This window comes from Triticum urartu, chromosome 3 (genome assembly GCF_003073215.2).
Source record: "Triticum urartu cultivar G1812 chromosome 3, Tu2.1, whole genome shotgun sequence".
Classification (NCBI taxonomy): domain Eukaryota; kingdom Viridiplantae; phylum Streptophyta; class Magnoliopsida; order Poales; family Poaceae; genus Triticum; species Triticum urartu.
Window position 1 is genome coordinate 467044531 of NC_053024.1, and position 15342 is coordinate 467059872.

At 49.3% G+C, this 15342-nt stretch overlaps 3 protein-coding genes across 3 annotated transcripts; 2 read left to right on the forward strand and 1 right to left on the reverse strand.

Moving 5' to 3' along the window:
* The first annotated feature begins 6621 nt into the window (after positions 1 to 6621).
* LOC125544383 (pentatricopeptide repeat-containing protein At1g08070, chloroplastic-like) lies at positions 6622 to 10517 on the forward strand. Its single transcript, XM_048708049.1, has 2 exons — positions 6622 to 8824; positions 9930 to 10517. Exon 1 carries the CDS (start codon positions 6928 to 6930, stop codon positions 8710 to 8712), a length of 1785 nt encoding a protein of 594 aa, XP_048564006.1. The 5' UTR covers positions 6622 to 6927; the 3' UTR covers positions 8713 to 8824; positions 9930 to 10517.
* A 138-nt stretch (positions 10518 to 10655) lies between these two features.
* On the forward strand, positions 10656 to 12532 carry LOC125544384. Its single transcript, XM_048708050.1, has 3 exons — positions 10656 to 11086; positions 11218 to 11446; positions 12288 to 12532. The coding sequence occupies exons 1-2, from the start codon at positions 10727 to 10729 to the stop codon at positions 11440 to 11442; spliced, it is 585 nt and encodes a 194-aa protein (XP_048564007.1). The 5' UTR covers positions 10656 to 10726; the 3' UTR covers positions 11443 to 11446; positions 12288 to 12532.
* Positions 12533 to 13080: 548 nt separating this feature from the next.
* LOC125544382 (putative pentatricopeptide repeat-containing protein At5g40405) lies at positions 13081 to 15079 on the reverse strand. The gene has a single exon (XM_048708047.1). It carries the CDS (start codon positions 15012 to 15014, stop codon positions 13149 to 13151), a length of 1866 nt encoding a protein of 621 aa, XP_048564004.1. The 5' UTR covers positions 15015 to 15079; the 3' UTR covers positions 13081 to 13148.
* Between the last annotated feature and the right edge of the window lie 263 nt (positions 15080 to 15342).

The window sequence follows — 15342 nt, forward strand, 5'->3', positions numbered from 1 at the left end:
GTAGGACTAGCCATATTTCAAAAGATATAATATAACTAAACAAATGTTATTTTTATTAGATGTGAGATCAATTGCAAAAAAAATAGTGCTACCCTCTTGTGAGAATAACACTCTTGTAAAAACACAAATTGTAAATACAAGTATGTGACTCCAGTTCAAACTCATGGTTTTGATTTTAGATTTTTAGTTTTTTTGACCAACCAATTATTTCAGTTCTATGGCATAGCAGAAGAGGGTAAACGAATTGCAATTTCAACATGATGATAGATGTTGTCCTTCTATGTAATCCACAATCTTGTGCATTCGACTTATCCTTTCTCATTCTCAAAAATTTTAAAATTCTAAATGTAATCTCACTATAAATCTTGCAAAGGGCCCACTATGATTGCTCAAGACTCCTTAGCGACCGCAACATGACCTTTAGTTATTTTCGCCATCTTTCTAACCATGACCCATGTAACGCCTGCAAGACACCATCATCTCTTGACAATCTCCTAGGCCATTGATTTTTTTGCGGGTAAGGCCATTGATAACTTCTCTTTTTTATGGCTTCGTAACAACTGACAGTGTGTTTGGTTCGGAGAAATTAGAGATGAGGAATGAGAGTTGAGGGACGATGAGATTGAAAGTCCATTGTTTGGTTAAAGGGAATGCGAGTTTAAGTGAGAAGAGGAATGGGAGTTGAGGAAGCCAATTCCCATTTATTTCTTTTCAGGGGTACCTTGGAGCCGCCTGTTAATTCGTGAGCGGAGTTTTATTCTCATCGTATAAAAAAAGAAATGAGAGTAAAAATCTACTTTTCATGTCTAATCCCTCTATAAACACACTTTGTGCAAACTTCAATCCCCTTGTCCAAGTGTTTGAGCGGAATTGTGTTAGTCTCAGATAACACGGATGATCTCTTTCCCTTTGTGTGTCGCTACTCTGCACAGATCCCCGGTGAGGAGAGACACCTAGTGAAAGAACATGCGGTGCCCCCATGTTTGGTTTTGGTAATTGATGACAATCTCTATGGACTAATGGTTGCCTTGAGTTATATTTGAAGGTTTTTGTCCATAGGCTTTTCTTGGAGTACATGTGTTGGTTTCAAGGAGAGTTTGTGTCGACCAAGGTGCTATTCAAGGAATTACCTAAAGATTGGTCTTGTGAGAGGTTGATCAAGACTAAGTCAAAGAGTGAATCAAGTTGACCAACCCACAAAGCGTAGAAGATGTACCGAGAGGGATCAAGTGATCCCATGGTATGGTAAGCATTGTCAATTACGCTTCGTGTACTAACCCATGGTCTTCGTGAGGGCTCTTTATGGGGTTAGGTTGCGGTGTGCAAGTTCAAGTGGAGCATCACGAAGAGATCAAATGCTTGAAGCTTGTCGTCCTTTGTGGTGACAATGGACTTGTGAAGATGTGCGGAAGAGTGGCTCACCCATAGTGGAGTATGGGGGAGCAATCAACTAGTCTTCATCAAGTCAACCCAATCAAGAAAGGTGGTCCAACTTGAGGGAGTCAAGATCGTCTTCATCTAGCTCAAGTGGACCATGTGCAAGGCAAAGGTTTGCCCTTGATAGGTTTTCTATTTTACCGGTCTCATGATGGTAGTTAGGAGACTGGGTTATAGGATCGATTGCCGTACTATCAAGGGGGGCTCTCGATGAGTAGCTTGATCGTATCGTTCGCTGAGAGCTCAAACCATTGCATCCTTGCATCATCTTTCTTGGTTCTTGTTTGGTTCTCTTTGAGAGTCTTAGAGCTTTTGGTCATCTTGATTACAAGCTTGAGTTCATCGAAAACGGAGTTCGCTTGCATACTCTATGATGTTTTCGTTGTTGGAGGTTTTGCCGATTCTTCTCGGTTGGAGGTTTCACTCCTCTATTTGTTGGCATACCTCCCCTGCCTCTTCTTACTATAACCAGGCGCTGTTTTGATGCTACTCGTCGTCTTGTTTCCAACAAGCTTGAGTTTGCTCAATTCAGAGCTCATATGCAGAAGTTATGGCAGTTCTTGTTCTCTTGAGTGTGGTTTTGTCAGGGTCCGCGTTGGAAAGGTTTGGGTGGATTCATCACGTACACGTCTCCTTCTTTTCCCTTCCTTCTTCCTTGGAGCTTCCTCCGTTTTCTTGCCTCCCTTGTGTGAGTGTCGTTGTTGGTTGCGGTAGTACTGCTCCCAGGAAAGCGGTAGTACCGTAGGCATCAGCGGTAGTACCGTGCAGTGGCACGGTAGTACCGCAGGTGCCCACGGTAGTACCGCTCCCCTGGAGCCGCACTACCGCTGCCCACCAGGCTAGTGCCGCCCCTTTGTGGTAGTAGGAGCGGATGTAATTTTTTACATCCGCACCTACCACGGTAGTACCGCTTTCGCCGTGCGGTAGTACCGCGCTATGCGGTCAGGCAGTAGTACCGCCCCTCGGCAGTACTACTGTGTCGGGTTTTTGCTACTTCCGTTTCTTTGCGGAAGTAGGCTTGGAAGTTTCCCTTTTCCCCTGGCTGGGACTTTTGCCTCGCGGTAGTACCGCATGGGGGGCGCGGTAGTACCGCGCGTGCGGAAGTTCCGCCCCCAGCTCCTGTGCGTCTGTTTATCGGTTCTGTGATGGGGTTGCGGCAGTACCGTGGGTCAGTACGGTAGTACCGCACAGCCGTGCGGTAGTACCGCTTGGATGCAAGCAGTAGTACCGCGCGGCCTTGCAGTAGTACCGCTGGCCAGGCGCGGTAGTACCGCTGGCCGCGGGCTGGTTGGTGGGTAACGGTTGGATTTTTCCCCACCTATAAAAGGGGGTCTTCTTCCCCAATGAACCTTATCCTTTTAGCTCGTGTTCTTCCCCCATTGTTGACCTTCTTCGAGCTTGCTAACTCTCAATCCCTCCATGATTTCTTGCTAGTTTTTGAGGGAAAAAGAGAGGAGATCTAGATCCACATTTCCACCAATCACTTTCTCCTCTATGTGAGGGGAACCCCTTGGATCTAGATCTTGGAGTTCTTGGTGTTCTCCTTCTTGTTCTTCCTCTCATTTTCCTCCCTAGCATTAGTTGCTTCGGTGGGATTTGAGAGAGAAGGACTTGGGCACTCCGTGTGCCCTTGCCATTGCATTTGGTGCATAGGTTTGAGTTCTCCACGGTGATACGTGGAAGTTACAACTTGAGAAGCTTATTACTCTTGGGTGCTTGGTACCCTTGAGCTTGTTCCTTTTGGGTGCTTGGGCGCCCTAGACGGTTGTTGGTGTTCGGAGCTCAATCATTGTGGTGTAAAGCTCCGGGCAAGCGTCGGGGTCTCCAATTAGGTTGTGGAGATCGCCCCGAGCAATTTGACGGGTTTCGGTGACCGCCCCCAAGGGTTGCCAAAGTGTACGGGTTCGGTGACCGCCCCCAAGGGTTGCCATTTGTACGGGTTCGGTGACCGCCCTCAAGGGTCCCTTAGTGGAATCACGGCATCTTGCATTGTGCGAGGGCGTGAGGAGATTATGGTGGCCCTAGTGGCTTCTTGGGGAGCATTGTGCCTCCACACCGCTCCAAACGGAGATTAGCATCCGCAAGGGTGTGAACTTCGGGATACATCATCGTCTCCGCGTGCCTCGGTTATCTCTTACCCGAGCTCTTTACTTATGCACTTTACTTTGTGATAGCCATATTGTTTCTTGTCATATATCTTGCTATCACCTAGTAGTTTATCTTGCTTAGCATAAGTTGTTGGTGCACATAGGTGAGCCTAGTTGTTGTAGGTTTTGTGCTTGACAAATTAACCGCTAGGTTTATTCCGCATTTGTTCAAGCCTAAACCGTAATTATTTTAAAAGCGCCTATTCACCCCCCCTCTAGGCGACATCCACGATCTTTCACCTAGGACGTGTTTGGTTGCCCGCATTAGGCCTAGCCTGGCCCGCGCGGGAAGAAAGTGGCCCGTTTGGTTGCCTGCGTTCACTGTGTGGCCCGCATCGCACGGAACTTAAAGCACGTTCAGGCTAGGCCCAGGGGAAACGCCCGAATCAGTAGTAGCTCGCAAGCCTGGCTCGGGCGAGGCAGGGGAGGGCGACGCGCTTCTCCCCTCGTGCAACCAGGGGAGATGGCGCGAGCTCGCCCGCGCGCCGAAAAATCGGCAGGAGGATTTCGGCTCACCTCCCGCCGAGTCCACCCCTATTTAGCCCCTCCCTCACCGCCCCAACTCCCGCCACCATTCTCCCTCCGTTCGAGCTTTCTCATCGACGCGCATCGGCACCGACGAGCAGGCAAGCGGCGCATCTTCATCGGCCGGCTGTCCACGGCGTCGGCGCACTTCACCGGCCGGCGTTGATCTTCCACGACCGCCCCCCATCGTCCTCGAGATGCAACCATGGCCTCTGTGAGTTCAATCCCCCTTTCTCTTTGTTCCTTCTTGCTAGATCTGACCTATAGATAGGGTTTGATCTAGATGCATGGTTGGTTAATGGTCTGATCTATGAGCTGGTATGGTTGATTGCTATGGTACGGTTGCAATTTGTGATAGGGCTAGATGTTCAAGCATGTGGTTGACTAGATTAGTGGTAGAGTTTGAAGTTGAACCTTGTGTTTGTGTTGATTCGTGCTTAGATCTGTGATTTGTAGCTATTGGTGGTCCATTTGTAGCATGTTGTTTGTTCCTGCTCATAGATTGTCCGGTATGCATGGTATGATAGCGATGAACCATGTACATGTATGCTTCTGCTTTCGTGGATTGTCTGGTATGCCGTGTGCTATACTTACTGTCAATGCATGCTACGATTATAGGACATGACCACGCAGACGCAACATCTTAGTCAGGCCCTTGTCGTGTCCAACAACCAGTTTGCTCCCATCGTTTGTCGAGGACTCGCAGCCTATGTCCGAGATGGCACCTGATTCAGAGGTGTTCGCGTATGATTCCCTCTATGTGCCAGTAGTGCTCGTTGAGCCAACTACTGCTGTTGTTGTTGCTGCTGCTGCCACTGCACTCAAGCTAGCAGCAGGTGTTCGAGTTCTATGGGCAACATGTGTCTGCCCACCCAGGTGTACAACCACCTGAGGAAGTGGAGAAGTCGATGGATCCAAGTGTCCAAGCTGAGAGACCTTAGCGGCGCCTCATGGGATGAGAGCACTTGCTCCATAGTTCTGGAGGCAGAGCACTACACCGGCCATGTCGCGGTTAGCTCACAACCCTCTTATTTTTCATACTGTCCACCATTGCCTGCTCCTAATCGCAACTAACAACACTTGTGTTTCATTCTTAGGACCACCCAAGGACGCTGAGTTCCTCAACACACCCATACAGAACTACAGCCAGATGCAGCACATCTTCTCCTTCGGGCTAGCAACTGGGAAGCATGCCATGGGCTCGGGGGAGCCTCTTGATTCTCCCATGCCAGACTTCCCTGGGACCCCGGACGTCGAGGTCCTTGATGGCCCTAACAAGTCCGCTGCGAAGCCCTTCGACAAGGCATTTGACCCCGTCCATGATAGGAAGATGAAGAGAGGAGGCCTGATGAAGGAGGAGATCAATGTCTTTTGCAGCATGACTAGGGCGGTGAAGGAGGTGGCAATAGCCATCATGGAGTGCAAGACCCTCGACGTCCACCCTGACCTGTATGGCGCTGTCATGACCCAGGGTGGCGAGGCTCTCATGGCAGCTCTCAGCCACCTGCTTAACAACAAGGCCTAGGGTGTTGGGTTCGTTGCCATGGCCGACGCTCACAGGGTGTTGTGGCTCAGGAGATGGTTGGGCAAGCACTACTACTAGAGTAGTGCTGCCTGTGAGCGTGCATGATCCCCGATGGCGATGGCGATGGCGGTGGCGACGACGACGACGACGATGATGACGACGTACATTTTGTGTAGTTAGGTCTCAAAAACTATTTGATGGTCTGTAGATTTTGATGAGATGGTATATACTAACTCCTCACGCTGATGGTGAACTTGCGGTGGTAGGACGACACCCTTTTTTGGATGTGGTGGTAGGTTAACACCAAGGTAGTGCTAGGAAGAACTTGCTATGCCGTATGATCATGCATGCTTTACTTCTCTTCTGCTCTATTGTTGTTTGTGTGCTACTTTGCTTACTACTTGTGTGCTCCATTGATTTGCTGCTTCAACTCTTGCTCTTGTGCATTGCTAGGGCAAGTGGTATGCCGTGTTCATCGGTAAGGTCCCGGGGGTTTATGGTTCATGGGAAGAAGCCAGTGCATAAGTGGCATCGTATAGCAACAGCACTCATAGAGGGTTCAATACTAGGCAGGCAGCTAAACAAGCCTAGTACGGGTGGGTGCGAAAACATGACAGCAGTGTTGATAGTGGTAAGTTTGGAGGTGTCAAAGTGGATCGTCAGTTTGGCCTGAAGCTGAAGAACTTCATCATCTTTGCCCAATTTATCGTCATTGCGGTGCTGTGGCGTTGATGTGCTAGGTGTGGGTAAGTTCATCAGTTAGGATATAAGGTAAACACAACATGTACGCCGTACGCAACCAAACGTCGTGTTCATATGCCGCTTGGGCCAATGCAGGCAACCAAACAAAGTGCACTTGCGTATTACCTAATGCAGGAACACTATATGCAGGCAACCAAACAACTTACAGATTGCATATTAAAGTCTGTTTTTGCTCAACCACACTGAGTTGAGAAGTATATGTGATGCATGAACTGTTCACAACGACAACCAAACACTTCCCTAGCAGTCTAGCAGCAACAGGTCCCTTGTGCACACGCACGGCCAGCGCCTCGCCGATGCTTTCGCGAACCCAAATCAGTGACGCCGACGGCACGACCGCCGGAGGTCGCCGCCACTACAACTGCGCTCCGCGCTGCCATATAACTGAACAAGTTAACCGAGCCTCACCTTTTCACAGCACGACATGCCTTGCTGCCGCACCCCGTCGAGCCGTCAAACACCCACGCTGACGACCGCCGCCGCCGCCGCCGCCCACCCAAATCTCCCGCCGAGCCCCGCCCGCTGCCAGCAATGGAGGCCCGCCTCCTCAAGACCCGACCGCTCCACGCCATCTTCTCAGACGCCACCATCTCCCGCGCCGCACGCAACCTGTTCGACGCGGTGCCGCGCCCGACCCAGGCGCTCTGCAGCACCTTCCTCTCCGCGCTCTCCAGGAGCTCCTCCCACCAGGAGCTCCTCCAAGCCTTCTCGTCGATTCATCGCAAGGGCGCTGACGTCCCGTCCGGCTGCATCCCCCTTGTTTTCAAGTCGTGCGCGCTCACCGCATCGTCCTGCCAGGGCAGGCAGGTGCACTCCCATGCTCTTGTCCGTGGGCTGCTTAGGGATGTCTTTGTGCTGACAGCTCTGGTGGATTTCTATGCCAAGAACGGAGACATGGAGTCCGCTGTCAGTGTCTTTGAAGAGATGCCGGTCAAGGATCCGATACCGATAAACTGTTTGATCACCGGATATTCAAAGTCTGGTGATGTGGATAAGGCCAGGAAGCTATTTGACGGTATGGAGAGGCGGACATCCGCTTCGTGGAATTCAATGATCGCCTGTTATGCTCATGGTGGGGAATTCCGGGAAGCATTGACGTTGTTTGATCGGATGCTGAGTGAGGGTGCAAGACCAAACGCTATCACCATTACATCGGTATTTTCGATATGCGCCAAGTCTGGTGATCTTGGTACTGGCAAGCGCGTAAGGACTCTGATCGGTGAGGAGGAATTGCAGAACGTGATAGTGCACACTGCTTTGATGGAAATGTATGTAAAGTGTCATGCTATCGACGATGCACGTCGGGAGTTTGACTGGATGTCGCAGAGAGATGTCGTGGCATGGAGCACCATGATTGCAGGTTATGCGCAGAATGGCAGGCCACTCGAATCTCTAGAACTGTTTGAGAGGATGAAGGAAACCGATTGCAGACCAAATGAAGTGACACTTGTTGGTGTGCTATCCGCGTGTGCGCAGTTGGGTTCTGATGAATTGGTTGAGCAGATTGGGAACTATGCTGAGAACCAGAGGTTACCACTTACGAGTTACCTAGGATCTGCCCTAATTGACATGTACACCAGGTGCGGGCATGTTGGAAGAGCCCGGAGTGTCTTCAGCCGGATGGAACAAAAGGGGGTTATCACTTGGAACTCCATGATCAGAGGCCTAGCAATGAATGGCTTTGCAGAAGATGCAATCAGCTTGTATGAAAAAATGGTGGAAAACGGGGTCCAGCCCAACGAGATCACCTTCGTTGCGCTGCTAGCAGCGTGCACGCATGCTGGCTTGGTAGACCAAGGTATGGCATTCTTCGAAGAGATGAAGAGAGAACACCATGTTTCCCCTCAAGTGGAGCACTGCGCATGCATAGTGGACCTCCTGTGCAAATCCGGCAGACTGTGGGAGGCGTACAAGTTTATCTGCGACATGGAAGTCAAACCAAACGCGGTGATCTGGACCACACTGCTCAGCTCCTGCAGAGTCCATGCCGATGTCGAGCTCGCCAAGCTTGCCGCGAGCAAGCTCCTGGCAATGGAGCCCGACAACTCCTCAATCTACGTCCTCCTGTCCAATATATATGCCGATGCCGGCCTCTGGGGCGATGTGAGGGAGATCAGGGACCTGATGAGGAGTAAGAACGTGCAGAAGCTGTCTGCCTACAGTTGGATAAAGCTGGATGGTGAGGTGCACAAGTTCCTGGTGCAAGACACATACCACCCGAGATCAGCTGAGATTTATGACGTCGTCCACGGCTTGGGGTTGCTCTTGGACCGAGCCGACTCTGATCCCGACCTGCTAGTTTCAGAGCTCTGTTGAACTTTTATTTTTGACAGCTGAGAGCTCTGTTTTTGGAAGAAACACAAAGCATTCCATTCATTGGGCGAGCTGCACTCGCCAGCAGACAAATTCTTTTACATATATTGGAAAGGTATCAAAGCCAAATCTGATAGATTCTTGACTCCATAAGTAGCTAAACAATGTTGCAGAAATATTACAAAGCCGTGAGCAAGCTTCTACCTTAAACAACTGAAAAGCTGATTGCAACACATCTCTTTTTTCTGACAGAGATTGCATCATATGCAGTTGGAGTGAGTATATGATCTCATATGCAGTCCTATCGCTTCTCTTTGATTAGCTCTGTTTCTTTCAAACCACAATATACTACAAAAGAATATAGACTTTCAGACATTTTGCCTCTATTTTCAGAATATCCTCCATCAACGAGATAGCATTTGGGCAATTGATAAGTTGCATTCGACACTTCCAAAAAAAGCAGTTCTCCAAGTAACCTTCACAAATTTGCACTTTAGGAAGCACTAACCTTGACAAATTTACACTTTCGAAAGCAATAACCTTGACAAATATGCACTGTAGAAAGCAATGACCTCTGTCTTCATCTAGGAGTAATTAACAGCATATTGGACATGGTCTATCCACATGCTGGACAGGGGTAAAGTCCACAATTTCTTCCAAAATATGCTGCCACTTTGAACACTATCACTTGATGATGAAGCTGCACCGTGCGCAGAGTTCCTGGTTTGGTTGTCCAAGCTGGTGTATCTTCAGCCCTTCCTGGATCGGAATTTGGAGAATGACATGTACATCTTCTTCGTTAGAAGTTGATCGGAGCTGTTGTATATCCCATGTGCTAGAGGTAGGGTCAGTCAAATCTGGAACCTTAGCAAAAATATGGCTGCCTTGCTGAGATGTTACATTGATTTTGTGCAACTAGTTGCCCGCACAACCCATATTCTCTCCACTCCTTTTTATTTTGTCCTGATTTCCAGAAAATATGAAATAATTCCTAGATGTTAGTAATGAATGTCATGTGCACTTGTAAAAATTCATCCAATAATATTACCATTTGTGACCTACAAAAAAAGTCAAGATTCATATGAATAGTACTACTAAGTTAAATAGCATACACATGATATACATTTGTCTTTTCTGTAGAGTTCACAAGATGTTATATCTCGTAATGAGTTTTTGCAGGTGCAAGTTATATAGCATAACTTATATCCATAATATTTCAGGATTTGTGAGAACTCCAAAAATAAAAAAAGAGGGAGAATATGGGGTGCACGGGGACGTGGTGTTTCTCGGCTCGAGTGAACATTGGCAAAAGTTTCCAGTGCTCACCAAATTTCATCATGGAATGATATTTTTGGAAGTCATGGCAAAAAACAAAAGATGCTCCAAAAGTGGTATTTTCGAAAGCTTTTTGGAGTGCTGATTTTGGTTTTTTGCCATGACTCCCACAAATGTCATTTCATGATGAAATTTTGCAGGCACTCAAAAGATCTGTCAAAGTTGGAAAAAGAATCAGATTTTTTTATATTTTATTTCAATATTTTTGTATTTTACTGTTCATCACGAGCTTGCGAGTAGAAGATGACTTTGGGTTCATGGGCAACTATTTGCCAAATTTACTTTCCGGTGTTTCCATCTCCTACTCTCCATATAATTCCACCCTTTTAGCACGTGTACTCCATTCAAAATACCTTTCTGTACGGTACAGAATATTTTTGTACATCACCTTACTTCTCCAACAATATGAAATGACACTCCTCTTGATTTGATTGCGGTACTCTTTGTTTCATGAGTGTTGGTCTTCTAATTCTAAAAAAACAACAAAAAAACCGAGTGTTGGCCTTCCTTTTTCTGGCCTGGCCCGGTGCCCCGGCAAAGAGATTTGCCTAGAACTTGCCTATTTTTGTTTTTGGTAACCGTAGATTTGCCTCCTATAAGCAGCCCAATTCCCGGCTACAGCGCGAGGCACAGATTGGCAGATTCCCTTTTCGCCTTCCCCTGAGCCCGATCGAGCAAACCAATGGAGAAGCAAGCCGACAAGGCCGCGGCGCCGGCCGACGACGGCATCCACGAGGAGCCGCCGGCCTCCGCCCAGAACGGGAGGCCCGGATCCGAGCCGGCGGCCGCACCCGAGGTGGAGGTGCAGCTCTTCCGGCGGGGCCGGGGGCCGGTGGCCGTGTTCCGGTCGCCCCTGGGCGGGTACACGCAGGACCAGCTGGAGGTGGGGGACATCCTGGAGAAGCACGGCCTCAAGTGCGTCTTCGCCTTCGACGCCGCCTCCCGCGCGCGCGGCGTCGCCATCCGATTCAACCCCCGCAACGGCCGCTCCCTCCTCCCCTACGCCGCCGACTCCACCATCTTCCTCGACGGCGAGCCCAAGGTAGTCGCAAACCCAGTCCCCTGTGAAATTTCGCTCAGTTTTGTTTACCGTGATGTCTTCCTGCCAGGTCTACTGATCTACTCATAGTTAGCAAGTCTTCATGTGACGCGTTTGCCTCTTTGGTGATTTAGGATCCTTTGCTGAAGCCCATCACGAAGGTGATGCTCACTGTCTGCGCCATGACAGTGGTAGTTGCGGTGTTACTGAAGGAGGGGAAGATGCCCGAGTGGCTTAAGGGAACTAAGCTGGGCAACCTGAAATTCCCACCGTGGGTGCTGGCTTGCATGGTCATTGTCTTCATGAGGCTCCGGAAGAGAACCAGGGATGTCATGAAGAAGATTGGCTGGTCCTCGTGAGCAGGTAGCAACAGTTTTACTAGTTGGTCCTCTCTTTTATGGTTGAAACAATTCCTGGTGTTGGTTTGAACCTCAAGCTGCCGTGAAATCTTATTTGAGTATAATGTGAGACACACTAGGTTACTGTCAAAGCTTCATGCTACATAGGAAGTGAGTTGTAATACTAATAGGTATCGGCCATAGAATGCAAATTATGCTTTAGGGTTCTGCTTTAAATTATCAGTGGTAGTTATGAACTATGGTGTTGTGCCTGTGCAGTTTGAGATCTTGTACAAAGCAAAGATACTCAATGCTTCCGATTAAAACGAAAAATGAACTGTCCATCCTTAGTTACCCCTAATTACTACTCATTTCATCCGAAAAGGTAAGGCGTGCACATATTCCAAGATTCAGTTACATCTGACCATTAGACCAACGACACGTGCTTTTATATGACAAAAACACGAAGTGATCCTAGCTCTTGTTTTTTCTTTGACAACAAGGAAGTGATCCTAGCTCACTTTGTTGGGGTAGTGGAGTCGAGAGCTCCTATGGTAGTATAATTTTTGTCTAATTATTCGTCCGATTTAACCTCAAATTGACTTAACCTCAAATTGAATGTGCGCCTTATATTTGGGGTGGAAGGAGTACTAAGAAACTGACAGCTTCATGTTGACAATAGCCTGGGCATCATTCATGATTTTGTGTATTTATGCTACAAAATTTATGTCGTTCCTTGACTAACTATGGCATGCTTTTTACTTCAACAGTTCCAACTTCGTATTTTCATATTTGGTTATCTGAAATTAAGTTTGTCTTGGTTCTTCCGCTGGATTTTAACCTAGCCTCACTTCAATTTTTGACAGGTTACTAATGGCAAGCACACTTTTCGCCACTCCTTCCAGTTTGCCGTCAATGTTGGAGATGTACTGGGCAGTGACATACTACATGTAAATGTTCAGAACAAATACATCTTATTATAGATCACTTATATTTGACCTTATGTTTAGCATATACACGACGCGGTTTGCCAGTGTGGCATTTTTGCTTGTAGCAAGTGTGCATGAATAAATATAGCCGAACAAACTGGTGTGCGCTCTGTTTCTGTGAAGATTTTGTTCACCGACCCTTGATGGTGCTTTAGCGAGAAATTTAACTGCTAAATTATTTCTTCTCCCCTCTATCAGTGCTAAATTCAGTTATCAAAGTACTGGTTTCCTATCTGCCTGTATCATGGCTTTGCTTTGCTGCCTGGCCTGCCGAGGATCACGAAGCTCTGGCGTGGGATGCCAGCTGCGGCTGTACACCTGCCAGTTTGGCATTTTGGCTGGTGTAGCTTTCTTGTTCCCGCTGGATTCCCCTGATTGGCATATCATTTGCTCAGGCAAACTCGTGGCACCACAGCTTAGCGCCCTTTCTTCTTTACTTGAGACATGATGAAAGCCGGATGTACCAAGATATGCCATGGTACCTGAACTATATATATGTTGAAGTTCTTCCCAGCCTCTCTCTACCCTGTGTAGGAACGCGCTCAAAACCTGTCAGCCCTTTGCCAGACAGATCATCCTGTATACTCTTTTTCCTTTTGAACTATATTAGTTTGTGGCGGGATGCAGGGAGGAAAATATCTCTACTCTTATTCTCGCAGATGGATCTGAGTGCTACCTTTGAATCATTGATTGCGAATGGATCATCAAAATTTGCACGGGAACAGTTACACAACAAAATCACCAGTAATCCCTACAGGAGCACGCGCCATGCTTGAAATGGTGAAACCTATTCCTATCTCTCATAACAATCTCCCTGTCGAAGACCTTAGATATCATCTTGGTATAATCATGGCAGTCCTTGCACACTCTCAAGTTCTTCACGATCCTGATCACCGTGCCTTCTGGCAACGTGATAAGACCGAAGGCGAGGGCAAGCTTCTCACTGTGCAAGGAGATCGCACCTTCTTTCTCCTCTTCCTCGATATCGAATAATACCTCTTTTGTGTTTGCGGTGTACCCTTGCAATCTCAGCTTATGGCTCATACCGGCAAGCATGGTCTCGATATCCTTGTATCTGGGGTGAGACTTGCTCCCGACGAAGAACTCATGCACCTTGCCATCAACCTCAATGGCACTACACCCAGGCACCTTTTTCACTCCCTTGGACTTCATCATGTTCCGAACTTTGCTGACGCCCTTCCAGTTGTGCGACTCCGCGTATATATTAGACAGCAACACGTGAGCCGCATCATTTTTGGACTCAATCTTCGTGAGCTTGTACATTGCGTGTTTGCCCAGATCGGCGTTGTTGTGAATCCGAGAAGCGTTGAGTAGTGCTCCCCAGACACCTTCATGTGGCTCCACTGGCATAGAATTGATGAAATTGACAGCATCATCCAGACGCCCTGCTCGACCATACAAATCAACCATGCAGCCGTAGTGCTCAAGCCAAGGCTCAGCTTTGTGCTTATCCTTCATCGAATCAAAGCATGCTCGTCCCTCTTCTACCAACCCAGCCACGGAGCATCCACGGAGCACCGCGACAAATGTGACACCATTAGGCTCCATGCCTGTGCTCTCCATACGCTTGAACAGCTCAAGACACTCCTCCCCCATGCCATTCATCGCGAGGCCGCTCAGCGCGCTGGTCCAGGTGTAGATGTTCCTTTCGGTCATGCTCTCGAACACCTCCATCGCCATCGTGACAACTCCACACTTGGAATACATATCCAGCAAAGCAGTGCCCAGTGTGACCGAAACCCGCATCCCTCGGCTGCACACATAGGAGTGCACCCACATGCCACGTTCTAGTGCACCCATCTGTGCACAGGCAGTGAGCACTGACACCAGCGTCGCCTCACCGACAGAAACCCCAGCCTTCTGCATTTCGTCGAACAGCCCCAAGGCTTCCCTTGCCCTGCCCACGCGCACATAACCTGTGAGCATGGCGTTCCAGGCGACATGGTCCTGCTGCGGCATTCTGTCAAACAGCTCGCGCGCAGTGTCAACATCGCCTCCGGCTGAGAGAGCGCCCAACATAGCAGTGACGCACACCACGTCCGGGCTCATGATCTCCGCGAAGGCGGCCCGCACGGCGCCCACGTCCCCGACCGCCGCGTACATGGATACGGCGCCGCTCTGGACGTGCAGGTCCGCTGCATGGCCGTGGCGGAACGCCGCCGCGTGCACGGAACCAGCGAGCAGGCTCACGGCGACATCGGTGGGCACGGGCGTCGCCGAGGAGGCGGCGGCGGCCAGGGAGGTCGCGGCGCGGACGAGGAAGGTGAACGAGTAGTGATCGGGCGCGAGGGGGAGCTCGCGGAAGGCCGCGAAGGCGAGGCCGGGGCATGGTCCGCGGGCGAGGGCGCGGAGGAGGCCGTTGTGGACGAGTAGCGTGGCCGGGCGCCGGGGCAGGAGGAGGCGCGCGTAGGAGAGGTGGCTGGAGGAGGCGAGGGAGGCGACGAAGTCGGCGTGGTGGGAGGGAGAGGCGAGGCGGCCCGAGACGAGGAGGTGCCCGTGGATCTCGCGGAGGCGGGAATGGGGGGAGGAGGCCCCGACGAGGGACGGGAGCAGCGTGGCGGGGTCGCGGAGTCGCGCCGCCATCTTGTTCGGAACGTGATTTCAGACATGGAGCGGGAGCACATATATTGTGTGGATTCATTGTCATGGGTTCGTTCATATTTCAGTTTGTAATGTATATGCAGCATAATATACGTACGTATATAATTTTGGCACATGTACTGAAATTTCTGTTACGACTATGTGGTGATCTTCCTGACACAAACCAAGTCTAGCAGACTAGTATCCTTTAATCATCGCCTACATATAATAGCTCACTAATCAGTGAAAAAGAGCTAATCCGCATGTGATAGATAGGTGGATCTAAGACTCTGACAGCCCGTTGAGATATTGTAACGAAACTCTAGCCTTT